This window comes from Pezoporus occidentalis, unplaced genomic scaffold, assembly GCF_034315485.1.
Source record: "Pezoporus occidentalis ecotype Australia unplaced genomic scaffold, CSIRO_AGI_Poc_V1 ctg39, whole genome shotgun sequence".
NCBI lineage: Eukaryota > Metazoa > Chordata > Aves > Psittaciformes > Psittacidae > Pezoporus > Pezoporus occidentalis.
The window spans coordinates 4,726,307-4,743,906 of record NW_026915713.1 but is presented as its reverse complement, the minus strand read 5'-3'; the positions used below and the strand labels follow the sequence as shown (position 1 = coordinate 4,743,906).

At 37.9% G+C, this 17,600-nt stretch overlaps 1 protein-coding gene across 1 annotated transcript in view; it reads right to left on the bottom strand.

Moving 5' to 3' along the window:
* MAN1A1 (mannosidase alpha class 1A member 1) overlaps positions 1–17,600 on the bottom strand; it is a 146,471-nt gene that overhangs the window by 13,776 nt on the left and 115,095 nt on the right. Inside the window, exons 6-8 of the mRNA XM_062632414.1 lie at positions 15,112–15,235; positions 12,727–12,820; positions 8,544–8,659 (exon numbers count right to left, since the gene is read on the bottom strand). Of these exons, the coding sequence (XP_062488398.1) occupies positions 8,544–8,659; positions 12,727–12,820; positions 15,112–15,235 (334 nt within the window). The remainder of the gene's footprint in view (positions 1–8,543; positions 8,660–12,726; positions 12,821–15,111; positions 15,236–17,600) is intronic.

The window sequence follows — 17,600 nt, the reverse complement described above, 5'->3', positions numbered from 1 at the left end:
GTCTAGATTACAGGACTGCAAATTGCACGTGTGTAGTCTCTGTTATTGACAGTACAAGAGAAACTCTTTGGTTCTTCCCAACCTAATTTCCTCCCCCTTGTGCCCCCTTTCTTAGAGCAATATGTTCAATTTGTTTTGTATTCTCTGTTTATCAGCCTGCTCCTAAGCCTGTGCATTAATTGCACTGCTGTTCCTTACCCTTGCAAAATTAAGCAGAACTGGACTCTCCTAATAAATACTCATTTTCCTTCCTTTAGTTCTCCACTCCTTTAAGGTTTTCACACAGTTTAAATGCTGTCTTCATCACCCCCTTCCTCAGTCCCTGACTTGATTTTGTGATTGGCAAGTCCTTCATTTGCCCTTTGAATTGTTTAGGACCTTGAACTGGATTGCGTAGAGAGAAACATAAAGGATATAGAACTGAAGTAATCTCACTGATCAAATGAGTAAAAAAACCTAATTAACAAGCTTATTTTTAATAGATGGTGGCTAATCTCTTGGTGGATTATGCTGACAGGTAATAAAAATATTAACAGAGAAGTCTACAGAGCACGGATGGAGGCTTCTCAGTAAAAAAAATCTGCACCTCTAAGTTGCTCATGCGCCACAAAAAGGCTAACTCTGCTAAAGGAGCAAGGATAACAAATTACAAGCCTCAAAATGCAATGCAGAACTGCAGTTCTACTTCCCCTAGCACTTAGACATTTTACCTCTCCTTTTACAATAACTCTAATTATGATGAATGAATTTCATTGACTACTGCTGTTATAACAAAATCCAGGTATTTCATTTCCCACCTCAAGATGTCACTGTAGCTGGAGATAAAACTGTCTTGCAAGTCAATTACATATTTCTATACCTTAATGAATTTGAAACTTCAAAACTATCATCCTAGTTCTAAATTTCCAGGATTAATAATGTTTGTTTTGGGAATAATTACAACTCAGAAGGCTTCTTTACAACAAAGAACTATAAATTATCTCAGTTCAAACTTTTAATACATTTTTCTTCCCTTAGGAATCTTGCTGCTCATAAACAGTATTATGACAATTTGAAGCAACAGTGAGTATGAAAGAGAATTCTACCACATGCTATTTCCAGTAATTCAAAGATATAGAATGTCAATTGTTCATTCATTTTAGTATTTAAGACTTGCACCAATACATTTTATTGCTTTGAAACTGCACACAGCAGGTGGGTCAGGATTACTGTGGTGTGGGTCAGGATTACTGTTTTTGCATGTTGTTGAGTTTGTAAGTCAATTGCCTGTTTTCTTGACTTTAAGTTACTTTCTTCATGTTTTCTCTGTTGATCTAATGCAACAGACACTTTTCTTCAGCAGTGTTAATATTCATCAAATTTATACTTTTATCCAAAATTCCTATGAATTTATTATGCAAAGATTAAGATTTGCATTAGTACAGCTCTTTTGGAGATGGCAGAAAAACGCTGCACTTTATTTTTTTAAACTTTATGAGTTATTCTGTTTTCTTAATTATTGTTCATACAGGTTTTAAATACATATTCCAAGATGTTTGAATCATATAAAAGCATACAGCCAGAAAACTTAGGATGAAATAGGAAGTTCAAGCCCTTGTTGCAATTTATTTAAATACTGCTGCCAAGGAAAAGAGGCATCTTCTTATCCCAAGGTCCTCTCTGCTTACTAAACTGTGCTTTAAAAATCAAACCTGAGATTTGGACACAGAAGAGTTTTCATTTGTTTAAATACAGTATATAAGAAACATTTTGAAAGCAATAAGGCACTTACTGAAGCCTTTTACTTCTTTTACATCTTTTTACTGAAGACATGTTATACAAACAAGTTTACCCGTGAAATGAAATATGAATGCTTAGAATGGAGATACCTAAATTTTTGAAATGGAAACACTGGCAAACATTTACTACTGTGCTGTCTATCCATCTGATCACTAAAAAGATAATTACGTTTTAGGGGAAAACTGATAATTTGCTTTTGTCTGAAAATCTAATTAGGTTTTTTTTTTTCCTGTATAGATCTGTAAGCGTCTCTGAGCGCACCAGTGGTCTTGCACTAAATGTACTTAATGCTGTTTTTTCTACCAGAAGGCTGGATTTACTCATATTCTTAAAACAGTATTAATGGAATGGCATGAATCAAAGCAAGTCACTCTCAAAATGTTTCATTTTGCATTTTCTGAATATTCTAGGCTATGTATCTCCTGCTCCTGACAAATTCTTTTGATGTCAAAAAAAGGAAATGAAAATAGCACAAGTAGTAACGACAAGGCTGCTGTGACAACAATAGCAAAGCCAAGAGTAAAAAGGGGACAATTTCTCTCACAGGACTTTTCTAGTTCAAATTATCCTTAAAGAGACCTAACAATTTCTGCTGCTTCTCCTTGATAGTTCATAAATAGGCAAACATTTTAATAAGTACTTTCTATACCAAACATAGTCCAAAAAGTCTACTTTCTATGCCAAACACAGTCTAAGTCCAAAACATAGGCATTGTGCAATTATATTATTAACAATTTAAAAATCTGCAGAAGCCTGTCTTTAATCTTGATGCTTTCTGTAAGCAGCTGTGGAAAGCCTTAAAACTCCTCTCAAGAGGGGAAATAACAGCAAAGAGAATAAAAAGGAGCAGCGAGTCCTCTGGGTGATCTCATCTGTTAAGTGCAATGAACTTTGCATTCCTACAAAATACAGCTATGCTATTGTTATGTGCAGAGCACCAGTGCAGCTGGGTGATATTTTACACATGACAGCTGACAAAATATGTAAATAAACCATTAATTTTTACACATTGAAGTTATAGACAATACCTCCCGCCCTTCCAAAAAAACAAATGTATGCAGAGGGAACGCTGGGTTCTATGCACTGTTTCATTCTGAAGATGGGCTCCTATTGCACCACCCTGTCTGCCCTATTTATGTATTTCCTTCAATGCCAAGAAGTGCTCAAGTACTGAATGTTCAATTCATTAATATACTTTTAGCTTTACCCAGCGTGACAAACTGTTCTAATTGAGTTGCTGCAGTTCTGTCACTGTCCACATCAGTTACATACTTTTTAAGATCACTACAATCACAAAGCAAACGACTTCAAGCAACTTAATTGAAACTGCAATCAACACAGACCAGCCACCAAACTGTCACCACAGTTAAAGAGACACTCAAGAAACTCTGGAGATGAAAAGGGCCTATGTGCCAATATCATGTTTTCAATTTGCTAACAACACTTTGTTCTTTCCCTCATTTCAATGAGAAAAATTCTACATGGATTTGTTTTATTTATCTGAAAGTCTGAAATCTTGACAGCTCTGAAGAATATTCACTACTTAATGCTGACAAATATACACCATACCCATGCCCACAAAACTGAAACCATATAGCTTCCTTTGGCAGAGTACAAACTGAGTATAGTAAGGTTAGTCTCAAAGTTAGCAATGTGCAAACAAAAATTATAAGTGATATAAATATTTTATACTAAATATTATATAAAAATTATAGAGTGATCCTCTACACTTTCTGCCTGAATACTCAAAATCCTGAGGCTGAAAATGACTTTTTCACCTTTGGATACCCACAAAAGGTTACTGCATTCCTTAATCATGCAACCCAGCCTAGCAGGAGCCTGACTTTCAGGATTGCTGTTGGAATCTGGCGGAGAAAGGCCATGGCCCTGCTTCACAGCGTCTATTCTTCTTTTTGCTATTTCTACTATTTCTGCTTCCACATGCTAGGTTCTCCAGAGATCAGTAAGTCATCTTGTTACAATCTTCTAAGCAGCTAGTACCCAGGATGAAAAATTAAACAATCTAAATGTCTAAAAGTAAACTATCATGGCTTAAGATAAAGCTGTGCCTCACAGCAGCTTTACCTCCCTGATACCACAGGGCTGCACTGAACCAAGCTGCTTGGGAAGTACTAGTGAGGGATTCTCCCTACTCCCATGAAGTTCTTCTGGGCTGAGTTACTGCTCTCTTTACAGCCTTTAGATATGCCTCTTCTCTAGAACTGAGAAGGGGATGAAGGAGCATCAGAGAGAAAGTATTGAAGATGCTTAACGCTTGCAGCAATGGCCAGAAATAAACATAATGGGAAAATCTGGAAAAGATACATGATTGTCAGACATCAAGTGTGAGACAACCTATTAATAAGAACAGCGGGAAAATTGCCCTTCAACTTAGAAAATGAGTGCTGACACATTCAAGAGGGGAGGATTTGATGCAGTTGCTTGTGGCACTGCTGTTGCTAGACTAGGTATAAGTAGACCCACAAGGTCCACTTTTTCTCTAAATTATCATGCTCTCTTACTGAACCTACTCAATTGTGTCTCAGAAATCAACTGTGTTAACTGAAAAGAATGGGATGGCTCCTGTCCTGGATATTTGCAAAGACTGATGGATTGTTCTGTGGGCAGTTACATGCTCAAAACAGGACTAAAAGCTGCATAGACGTTTGTTTTGTGAGTAAATGTTACATGCTATCCACCAAAACCAATTTAAGAAGATTTCTTCCTGTATTATATGAAACAGAACATTATATGCATTGCTTTACAAAAGAGAAAAATAAGTTACATTAAAAATACATTCACTTGTCTTTTATGTGAAATCTAGTTTATGAATCCCTCTGATGGCCTTATAAATACATTCATATTATGCTCTGGTATTCAAAATAAGACTGCCTCTGTCCCTTTTCCCTTTAGAAATCAACCCTTTAAATGGCATCAGCAAAATACACATCTTATTTATGGAAACAGAAAAAGTTTCTAAATCTAGTTTGACATCTTAGTTATTGCTTTTAACTTAAACCATAAAACAATCTGTAGGTGCTACAAAAATTCTAATAGAAAGAGCTCTTTGTTTTGATATGAGTTATAGAACAATGTAAGAAATCACCCCAAAGCTTTACCTAAATAAATTTCAACTTTTCACAGTGAACTATAACACCGTATATTTTCATTTGTGGTTTCTGGATTGTGGACGATATTGAATTAGGCATCAAACCTTCACATTGCTCTTTCAGAATTTGGTGGGTATGTGCTGGACCGAATGGCCAGGAATAATCACACTGTTCCCTCTGGCGTAGTCTTAAAAAGATTCTGAAAGCGTCGGGGGAAATTTATCTAAGAAAATATGAAGCAGCCTCGGAATGCCCAAAAGTGTAGGCTTAGTCATAAAAAAAGACTGCACCTTGTGCAGACACTTAAATTAACTTTAATTTAGATAAGTAAGAGATCAATAGCAATAAAGCCAATACGGGGATGGATTTCAAAACAGGGTAGTTACTCGGTGAAGAACCTGTCATCTCAATGGGGCCCAAGTAGTCTTCAGCTTCTGTGAGACTCCAACTTCCCTGCTGTTTTTTCTGAACCAGCTGCATTACAGCATCAATCTGTACCTCCACATGCTGCACGTTACACTTTCAGCTTTGGTATAGCTGTACCTCAGTACATGAAGCAGAGAACATGAATGCCATCACTCAGAAAACACTTGAAGTAGCCTTCAACCAGCAGCATGGTGAAATCTAGCACATATTTAGTTTGGCTCTCTCAAACGCTGACACAATGGACAGACACAAGGCTTGGACTGCTTAAGATGTAGTACTGCTAAAAATATTAAGACAATAGGTATTTCAACTCTAGTCATCTACAGCAGAGCTCAGGCTCTTGACATTGATATTGCCACATTTGGTGATGCTGCTGACCGGCAGTTCTGCTTCCCCAGCTCAATCCCAAGCATGGAGAACTGGCTGCACAATGTGGTGGCCATCACCACTTCTGCTCCCCACTGTGACCTCAGAATGCCTGCAAGTACTTTCAAACCCAAGGAGGTTGTTATCCAGGTATAGCTGAAGTGTGAGTTTAAACAAAGCCATGCTGCTGCACCCTGCATGGACACAGCTTGGAGTGCTCCCAGTACTCTTCCCTGGTGCAGGCAGCTTTCCACCCAGTGGGTGTTTTGGGCTGCCGCAGGAGGCATCCAGGCACACTGCCACTGTGCAGCTGATGTGAGAAAGCACACCTGCTTCTGTGGCATATAGCAAGTGACTTCCTGATGTACCTCAGCTCAGCTGTACTCAAGTCAGGGGAAGGTGAACCTTTCAGCCTTAGTAGGAGCAGCCAGCACTGGCCGTTGAGGCACAGGGCTCTCTTGGACTCCCTCTGTTATCAGCTGGGATGAAAGTGCCTCTGCTGCTCCACAGCAGAATGGGAGGCAATATGCTCACAGTCTTTCCAACAAGGGTGATGGTCACACCACATTTGTGATATTCTGGCTGCAACGGTATCCAGACTAGACATACTAGCAAAGGCATGTGGGTTTTTTAACTGCATGAGTCTCTGCATTAGCACTTAGTCTGTGTAAGAATTGTTTAAAAGAGAAATGTGACATTAAACCAGTGGAAGTAGAAGACTGGAAGCAGCTTTGAGGTGCTTCAGAATGCCTTCCATGGTAAGATGAATTGATACTGTATTATCAGACACTTTGTTCTCTCTGTTTGGCTGCCAACCTAATAGCTGAGCTATTACAGTATCACTGTTCTTACGTTAAAGCCTCAAATGCACTCAAACCTAATTTAAAATCCACCTTTTGCTCTGAAGCTAAAACCACATTAGCAGTGAAAATGAGGCTGACTGCATCCAAATCTGCACTTACAAAATCAAAGGCAGGATTTTTTTAGCAGAGGATACTTGGTTGTCAAATTTACTGCCACCAGAGATCACACCCTACCGCAAATCACAAATGACTTTTCTCTCTAATGAGAAATGCACCCCATTTGATGGGCTGCATCAAAAGGAGCATGACCAGCAGGTACAGGGAGGTGAGTCTCCCCCACTACTCCACCTTTGTGAGACCCTGCCTTGGAGTACTGCATTCAGCTCTGGGACCCTGAAGATAAGAAAGATGTGAACCTTTTGGAGAAAGTCCAGAGGAGGGCCACAAAGATGCTCAGAGGGATGGAGCACCTTTCCTACGGAGACAGGCTGAGATAGCTCAGGACATTCAGCCTGGAGAAGAGAAGGCTCTGGGGAGACCTTAGAACAGCTTCTAGTGCCTAAAGGGGGCCTGAAAGAAATCTGGAGAGGGACTTTTTGCAAGGGCATGTAGTGACAGAACCAGGGGCAATGGCTTTAAACGGAAAAAGAGGAGATTTAGACTAAACATTAGAAAAAAATTCCTTGCTGTGAGGCTGGTAAGACACTGGCACAGGTTGCCCAGAGAAGGTGTGGCTGCCCCATCCCTGGAAGTGTTCAAGGCCAGGTTGGATGGGGCTTTGAGCAACCTGGTCTAGCTGAAGCTGTCCCTGCCTGTGGCAGGGGGGTTGCAATCTTTAAGATCCCTTCCAACCCAAACCATTCTATGATTCTATGAAAAAAAAAAATAAAAAATTAAAAGAAAAAGAAAGAGAGTTGCAATGCGCCAGGGTTGCAAATTTTTAACGTCACCACTTTTTGTGGTACAGGAATTGAAAGGGGACTTATATCTCTTCACTAGGGATAGTGCATTTCTAGATGTATTGAAAAATAAGCAGATATTGCTTAGCGTCTCAAAGCCTTGTCTACAGTGGCACTGTACATACACACAGCAAGAGATAGAAGTCCTGGCCCTAGAGAGCTTCCAGCCAACACAGATGAAAGGATGGGAAAAAAAAAGTAATATCATCCTCTTTTTCTTTTATGTATATGTATAGGTGTATATATATGCACGCATGTGTGTGTGTGCATATATATATATGAAAGCAATGAACTGAGAAAATAGGTCGTTTGCCCAAGACTGGAAGGAAAGCCTGTAAATATGAATTTAAACTTAATACTTCTCATGTCTCAATCTGGTGTCACAAACCCATTATTTTTCCCAAAACAGCACATTAAGGGGATACCATCAATAACAAAGCAAACTGCAGACCAGAAGAATCATAAATAAAATGTGACATAGGAATGTAAGTATGAACAATTCTGATTTTTGAAAACTTTCTCTTATGTCAAAATTGAATAACTGGTTGTTTTCACAGAAGCTGGCAAATATATGCCTCTTGTAATAAAAAGGCATTATGCAACAAAACCTATTTTTATTTATCATTATCTATCATAATATAGTGATCCCTGTGTTGCCCACAATCAAAATATTCTGACAGCTGAAATATAAGGTCAAAACACAACAGAGGAGCTCTCTCCTGGATGTAAGGAAAAAGGACAGAAGGAATATATTTAGGGGTGATGGAGGAAAAAATAATTGAATTTCTATCTGAGAGCTGCTTGTAGATGCATTTTTGTTGCATATTTTATACTTTTCTCCTCCAGTATCAGAGAAGACTGACTGTATTGCGGTTGGAAAGAAACAGCTATACTTCAAGACTCTGCCCTTTCCCACAGTATCTGTATTCCTTCTGCATTTATATTTGATGAAGTCTTTTTAAAAGTGAAACTAATTCTTTAGAAAAACACAACTGTGGTGGCAAAGACATAAATCTCTCACATTGTTTCTTGAGCCTTTCTCTTTAGGATTATTACAGATTAGATTATTATGGAAAGTAAGATTTAACTATTTTATATACCTGAACAGCATCATAATACATTTTCTTGCCTTCCTCATCTGTCTTGTCCGTCATCAGCCATGCCTTGAGCAAATATTCATAAAAGCTATCCCCAAGCCCTCCAATGGAGACGTGATCTAAAAAGGAAGAAAGAGATTGAACAGCAATTTCATCTTCAGACTGGGCAACAAAATACAGTTTGAAACAGTGCATTTAATGATCTCTTCCTACAACAATCTTTAATAAATGTAAGTGTGGAACCTCAGGAAAAACTTAGCTGGTACGTACAGAGAATTATTTCTTTAAATGGTAACTTCTTTGTCAAGTTAAAGCACCAGAGTTATTCACTGTCCACAATGTGCCACAGGAGTTCATGGCAAAGAAACAAGAATTTACATGTTTAACATTAAATTCACATACTCTATCCCATACAAAAATGTATTGATCCAAGTTCTAAAATGAGGAAAAAATGTAGAAAGAGCTCTCTAATTTGACAAAGGCTTTCCCCTCTTAACATGCAGCATTGTTTTTATTTGCTCTTTCATTCACTAATGCTCCATTTAAGTCACTTCATAAAAAAGGATGAAATGTTTTAGCTCATTACTGCAGAGTTGAATTTCAGGTTACTTAATGTTATTTCAAAATGCCAACACATATATTTAAAAATAATAGTATATTTTTGAACCTCTGGCTTCTCTCAGAACTCAGCAGTGATTTTGGAAGAAATAAAGACGACTTTGCCACATCTACAGAAGATTACTGCTATCACACTACTTTATTCTTCCCATCGCTTACTATGTGAAATAATCTGGTACTATGCATGCAGTGATTATTCAACTGCACACGTTTAAGGACACAACTCTGCAAACCCTAACACCACATATGTTAGACCATTTGGTGTGAGTTGCACCAGTGATGTGCAAGTTAGTGAAGATCTTAGCTGCTTGCACGAGGCTGCATTCACTTGCTGTGCAGCAGTCTAAAAGATTCTTGGCAAAAAATTTAAGGGGCTATCACAGTTTCATAGATCCCCTTAACACATGAAATTCCACAACTATATGTATATACACACACATATATATACATATATATGTATATATACAGCATATATATATAAATGCTTATAAAGTGTTTCTTTAAGCTCCATTAAACTAAGAACACTAGATAGAGGTTTTGTTTTTTTAAGTTAGTGCTGCCTGGTAGCATTAAGGGATTTGGCATTTATTGAGTCTTCAGTGAAAGGATTTCTAAGTAAGTGCTTTACCAGTACTACTCATTTATAACCATCAATTTTACACTGAGGAAGGGGTCTACTAATTCTGCCCAAGACATCCAGGATGGTGACCTGGTTACATATATACTATGCAACAAGTCTGTGGGTCCATACCATTCTGGGCATGACAAAAGCAAGACACACATGAGGTAATCCAGGATCATAAAACGAGATGCAGAAGGGTAAGTGGTACAGAGCTCGTGCTTCCCAGCACTTAACTCTGACCTTAGCTTCAAAGTTCTTGCTCTGTTGGAGGAATTCAACAGAACCCAAAGAATTTATTTTTAACTTGGTATCTTCTCTTCTTGGAATGCCTCCTTTCACCTTCTGATTAGGCTGCAAAGCCATGCAAACGTATGAGAGACTTTTATTCCATTTAAACTTTTTTCTCTCCAGTAGCCTGTGACATACAAGAATGATTTCATTTTCCAAATGCCCCTTTGCCTAACAAATACATTGTAGGTTCAAACACTCTGCCCCATTTTGAATGAGATATATTAAATTCCTGGAAAGAATGCACCATTTATTTAAATGTTTATGATCCAAAAGGGAAAGAGGCTTCTTTAAAAAAATGAGAACATTTTCTATGATCGAAGGCTGATCTTTGAACAGAAGCATTTAAATGACCTTTACAGTTTCCTAAATAAATTACCATAGAAACCTCTGACATTTGCAAACTAAATAGCACAAGCACAGTTTCATCAATAATAAGCCCTGTTATTATATACATTATTGCAGTAGACAAATCCAATTGATACATGCTGCAGCAAATCACTGTCAGTTTACTGTCAAAATAACAAGGGCTAAATGAATTTACAGGAAAAATGGCAGTGATCCAGCAGTGTCCTTCATAGTTACAGCGCTGCTAGAAAAGAAATGTTCAGAAACTATTCCTCCCTCCCTACTTCATGTTTGAGAAAATGCTCCTGTCTTGTACCAGTGAAGATTCTAGGCTGTTTGGGTTTTTTTCCCCCTGTTGTAATCAACTGGAAACAGCCTACAAAAACAATCTCAAATAAAACATCTTTAGTCTTACATTCTGGTCTTCTACTATGGGAAAAAAATTGATAAAACAGCGTCCTCAGACAGAGGCAACTGAATTGAAAGAGATGCAACAACATCAAATTTGCTTTTGCTGCTTCAGTGTGTAGTCACTGACTGCAGCAATATTTGTGTCCATCATACCTGCATGTGCAGGAAGCACTTACTTTGTCAATGCTATTGGAAAGCACAGCTGGTATAAACAAAGTTTTCCTATGCACAACATAAAGAACCGGCATTTAATGTGAACAAGGAGTACACAAGGCACAATTATACTAAGAACAGGGAACTGGCAAAGCCCATAAGGCTACTTAACTGCTTTAAAATAAACAAGGCAGAGCCACTGTGTTAGTTGAAACTAACTAGAAAGATCTGTTCTCATGCAGCTCACCAAAACACTGAGTTTTTGTGAGTGACTGAACCCAAGGAAGGAGGTAACTGGACCTGGCTCAAAGACGCTGAGGTGGCCTTCTAGCCAAACCTGATGTCTATTGCTATAGGATGAACACTTCCAGTAGGAGGTTTTAATGTGTTACAAAGCTGTACTGAACCAACAGAGGTAACAAGTGGGCACACATCTCTCAGATCTGTAAATGGATGTCAGAGTTTGTACTAACATGCCAACCAGAGTCGATGGTTATGCACATGGGTGCCACAGCCTTGTGGATGGTGACCTGAAGGATATCTCACAGCGCAGCAAACTAGAAGGCTTTTTAAAATGATGTGCATACTTCTAATTCATAAAAGGAAATGGCCTTTACCTTGATGGGATAATACAAGTGAGCAGCACAACCTTTTTGCACATCTTTTTAATTCAGAGTGTGACACAAAGCACTCAAAAATGTTATTTTTTTCAATAAAACACTCATTCTTTGCACTTGTGAAAATTACCTTATCTATCCAGACTGTGGCCAGTCCCATAAGGACTCCAGAATCAGACTTACTTACACCTAGCTACATCCTAAACAAACCATTATATTCCAAAACTTCTCCAGTCCTCTCCCTCTCTTGTACTGTCTAACCAGCACCAACACTGATGATCTACAGGACCATCTCATCTGCTTGTGTCTTTTCAGACCAAGGTAATGTATCTTGCTTGTTTCTTTCAATAATGTAGAAATGAAAAAATATAAGAACATTGAATTACATGAACTGGATGGTGGCAGACTGAGCCTCAGAAGGCAAAGTGGAAAAAGAAGTAGGGTCTCTAGAATCGTGATCCTGCACACTATGTAGGCTTTGAATGAAGGCAATGTACAAGAAAAGGTTGGTCATCAGGAAGTGGCTAAGAACTTCAAATACTTCAAGCATTATATTATACTCTTTCACTTCTAATTTTGGTGTCTCCAGTAATAGTTCCAAGGGGACTAATGCCATGACACAGTTTTGTTTCATCTGCTTCCTCAGTTGTTGGCATTAGGCTTCAACAGAAATCACAGCTAGTATTAACTGGAAAGACTTGTTTTATTTTTCTATTTTTATCTTAAGTGGAGCCACACCACTCTAAAAATATGGAAGTTGATTCAGACCAGCTGATTATTTTTCCTTAAATAGCTACTTTAGAGAGCACTTTAGATTTTTGAATAAAAGGGTTTTGTAGCCTACAAGTTCCTTTCCAAAACAATACATATTCAGAAACTTCCCCACTTGCAGAAGCCATACAATAAAATATCAATAAAAGTACATTAAAATATAGCAAGTAGGATGGTTATTTCTGTAGTATTTTTTTTTTCATTGTACAGAACCTCAGATATAATGAGGGATTTTATACTTTAAAAAAGTTCTTTATAAATACATATATATAAAAACCAAGTAACAGTGATTAAAGAAAGACGTTAACGACTGCAAACACATACCGACAGACAGTTGACAAGGAAGAGAGCTACTTACGTTGGCCCCATTGGCCACTGCTGGGATTTAGATAGTTGGGGTAAAGGCCCTCTGGTTTATCCAGTCGATTTAGAACTTTTCGGATATTCATTACCTATTGGAAAGGTACAAACCACTGAGCACTGATCCATTTTCCCCACACCCCAAATAAAACAGTGTAGCCACAAAAGTACAAATATGCTCAAAAATAAAAAAAATGTTTTATTTAACTCATATACCTGAATACCTCTGTTCAAATATATTGCTATTGGAAAAGATCCTCTAAGCTGATAGCATCATGGAAAGAAGCTCCTCAAAACCTCTGGAGGTTCTTCATCAAATATCAGTAATGAAACCATGCAACAGAAGCAAGCTCTGAAGTTCAGGGCTTGCCATACAGGGTATCTCACCTCTCCACAGGATACTGAAATTCAAGGAGGCTAGCTGCCTTAACTAAGCTACTTCAGCACTCCAGCATTATATTCTTCACATACACAAATCAGAAATGGTATTAAATATTAAGCCTGTCGCCTAGTTCAGATGCAGAAGTGAGCTGTAAAGCAGTTTCGCCTGGAAAGGAGAGCAGTGCTGCAACTGAGCTTCATACAACCAGCTTGCCCAGCAGGAACCCATGCAGCACTGAACACTCGGCTGACACTGCTAAGGAGCTCGCAACAAATGAGAGGCCCAGGGAAACAATTACAGTGCAGATGGTCTGCAGCTGGAGTCATCCAGCAGCATAATCCATTGCAGAGCACATGAAATAATTTATGCTGAATTATAACATTTACAGAAAAAGTGAATGTAGCAACTTGGGAGAATGAAGATCTTGAGCACCACAGACCAGAGTCTGTAACAAAAAGGCACTGACAGCTTCATTATAACTCCCTGAATGCCTGCAGGTCAAGTAACTAACTGCTGAAAAAGAAGATAAATTAGCTTTTTTAGGATTTCCAATTGTAGTACACAAACTGCCTTCTTCATTTTGACACTATGCTGCTAACAGTCATTGCCCAAAAGCAGACTGCAACAAGACCTAGACTTCATTTAATGAATTCTTCTGTGAATCCTTCAATGCAAAGCTTATTCCAGTGTTTCTTCTTTATCAAGCAAACCAGCCCTGGAAAGGCTTGCCTCAGAGGGCTCTAGAATCGCAATCTCTAAAGAGTTTTGAAAGCAGCTTACATAAATAGATTTTCAGTGTCTTGCGGCTATAGCTCAATGCCACTTTGGAAGAGAACCATAGGCTAGCATTTGTGAGATACACACTTTCACCACACTTTGTCTCTTAGAAGAACAAATGTTATACGTTAAATTACCATAAATGCCAAAAGATAATTAAGTAATCTAGCAAGTTTGTTTCTGGCTGTTCCTTGGAGCTGCAACCTACTCGTCCCTCCTCCCAGCCCAGCTCAGATTTATTTAAGAGAAACTCTGTCTTCCAATTCATCCTAAATACATTAACATTCTTAGGAGCTTGATTCCCAAAATTGATTTCAGTGCTGACAGTGGTACTGTAGCAAAGTCATTCAGTCCCTTAAATTTGGTACAGCTAGTATTAATTTTAGATTTGACCACTGCTTTTAAACCTATGGCTAAACACTTGGGAGTCTCATTATTGATTAGATTATTAAATAGGTAATACCACTTTTAGCTAACATGGGGCAGTTGCAGTAAGAACACAAAACCAAAACAAGTGGAAGTTTTAACTGGGGAGCAAGAAAAATTAGAAGATAAATGGTAAAGTGTATTATAAAGAATACGACTCACTATTTATACACCAAAAAGCAAAGCAGAATTGCTTAGGTGGGAATTGAGGGAAAGAGGAGCTGCTTTCCATGGCTCTTGTAAACAGGAAGTATCTAGAAGACAGTGTTCTCAAATTTTGGAAGAGTAGGTAAGCATGGCAAAAGCTTTGTCAAATGATGTTTTCTTGGGATTTTTTCCCTTCCCCCAAAGAAAGTTCAAAGGTCAGTGCAACAGAAGGGCTTTCTGACCACACTGACAGTAGTAATACTATACATCACTTTGAACACTAAACTTGCTGAAATCACACAAGGTAGAGCTGTAGTGCTTTGCTTTCTATAGGCATCACTTATTATCCCAAATATAATGCCAATTTTTGTTCTCATGGCATTCGGGCTCTACAGTCTTATTATTTAATGTGATACTAATTTAGAACATAAACAGAAACTACATGTTTCATGGCCCAGGTAAATGCTATATACAAGAATATGCATCACAATGATTTTGGAACAGATTTTTGGTATAAAAACACACCAAGGTGATTAGGGAAACCGTGAGAGACGCTTACAGCTGAGGAAAATCCAGGTCTCTTCCCAGAGATATTAATCTCCCAACATGTGATTTAACTTTTACAACATGATTTTGACTGAACTGTCTAACCTTTTCAGCAAAGACAGGGTTTCCAGACAGATGGCTCAAGTGTACAAACTCCAGATGCAAAGTCCCAAATTCTGCCAAAATGCTGCTGCCGCCAGAGGCCCATGGCCAATTTCGACCAATTCCACTAAGATGAGGGGAAAAGAAATACAGAAAATAAGCATGAGCATTTATAAGACAATGCTAATAAAATATAATGGGTAGGAGATATACTGTTACCGAGATAGGGTAATTGATGTATAATGTACTTAATATCTGCGCAAGAAACCATGCTTCAGCACCCGTCCATGACTTCACCACAGGACCTTGAATCACTTTGGTCCAGTTCTGCTTAGGCTTGTAAAATTGCTTCAACAAGCCAGTCTTTTAGGGCATGAATAGCTCCATTACACACATCATTGTATCAGTGTTTCACAATATCACATCTAAAGACATTACAAAACCCACAAAGTATAAGAAAATATTCTCACATTTCACCTGTTTTCCCTGCATGTAGCACAACACTCCTCAACTATAACTCATCTTTCTATAGTGCAATTATTTATTAACTTGAAATACTGCACACATACAGCACAAGCTTTAGGTTAAAAGTACTACATGCAGTATATTGTTCTTCATACCTGAGAATTTAATACAGTAGGATATGTAGGTGATGTCTGTCAAGGCACTCTTACCAGATTGAGTAACTTCAGTTTTAATTAAGACCTAAAGACACTTCATGGCAAAATTAATCTCAGGTTTTGTACTGAGAGTAGAGAATAACATATTTATTGCTAAATGCACTCTAGAAATTAATGCTGCTTAAGATTCAGCATGAAAAGTCTGCTAAAGTTTCATTACAAAAAAGTGTTGGTTTTTTTTCCCTTGAAATTTCCAGCAGCAATATTTAGAAACCCTCCTGAAATTAGAGAAAAGCTAACCAAATTTCTGGAGCATCTGGGTGAATGATGATATATTAGACCAGCATATTATTAGCATGAATGTTAGGTATAAATACAGTTATTAGGTAGTGGAATGTCTTCCTTATTTTCAAGTTGTAAACAGCATTAAACACACACACATATACACATATATAAAAATCTAATTTTACTCTCATACATAAGCTGCCACTAAGTCATCAAATAGCACTTGCACAACCATGAAAACTGGGCATTCTTCCTGAGTTAAAATGTGACTCATATTATGAAAAAACAAAATAAAGCAAAACTCCAAGAAATCCCATCTTTATTTCATCATGATGGAAGTCCTCAGTTGTACTCAGCTTTCTTCTTCAGAAGTTCAAGTATTTATAACTGAAGTTTGACTAATATAATGAAAGACTCCATTAAATTAATTTCCCCACTAGCTATATTAACACAATATCTCTGAGATCTCTGCCACACACACAAAATACAAGCAAGTCATTAAACTTTAAAATCTGGGTAAATGCTACAAATAAAGAGCATGTTTGTATTCTACTTAAATGTCAAGACTCTAAACTGTGCAACACCTTTGGCTGCCTGGCCTTGAGCTGATGGCACTGTAGGAACTCACTAAAGTGCCACCAAAACTAAAGCCAGAATATTATCTACTGATAATATGACATATTGTCCCATTTAATATATATATATATTAATACTATATTAATATATAATATGATTTATTGTCCCTTTTTTGAAGTTCCATAGTATCTATCAAACACTTCCCACAGGTATGCCGTAAATTTTCCCAGATCACAAAGCACTGAATTTACTAATTTATCTGAGTGCTGAGTGGAGGGAGAACTTGGCAGAGCAAAAGGCAAGAGATCAGATGAGGGTCCCCTGGCTGACCATAAAGGTGCAAGAGGCTGGGACACATGGATGTCCACTGATGCAAATGATTACCCAAAAATCCAAAGGAGAAAAATGTTTCTAATCTTCACAGCTGCAGACAAAATCAATGAAATTAGGGTACTGCAAAGGCGCACGCAATACAACTTTGTTATCGTATTTGCATGACAGAAACAGAACACAAGTCTTAAGGGATCTGAATATCTCATTTTAAGAACAATCTCACAAAGAGAGTGCTTTTTACATCTGATGTAAAAAAAGTGACGAGAAAAACCCACCTGGCTTACAAGCTCTCCATACTTCCATCTACTGTGGGTCAGAATTTTCCAAAGGGTGACATAAAAGCATCAGATATTACAGAAAATAGATCAAGGTGAATACTGCAGACAATAGGTCTGGAAACCTCTTACCTACAGACTGAAGAACTTACACTTACAGACTGGCTATCACTCAAGAACAGGCACAACTACTGGGACACGCTCGTCCAAGTTCTGCCAAACTGCTGACTAGTAGATAAAAATATTATAGCTTGTTTCCAGATCACCCAGATTACAGTAGATGATAAAAGACACTACTGGTAAGTAAAGTTCACCGAAATATTTCAAGGTTTTGAAAAGTTACCATGTTATGGTGCAGCTGGCAAAAGCCCACTTTTTCTCTTATTATTTCTCAGTAAATCTC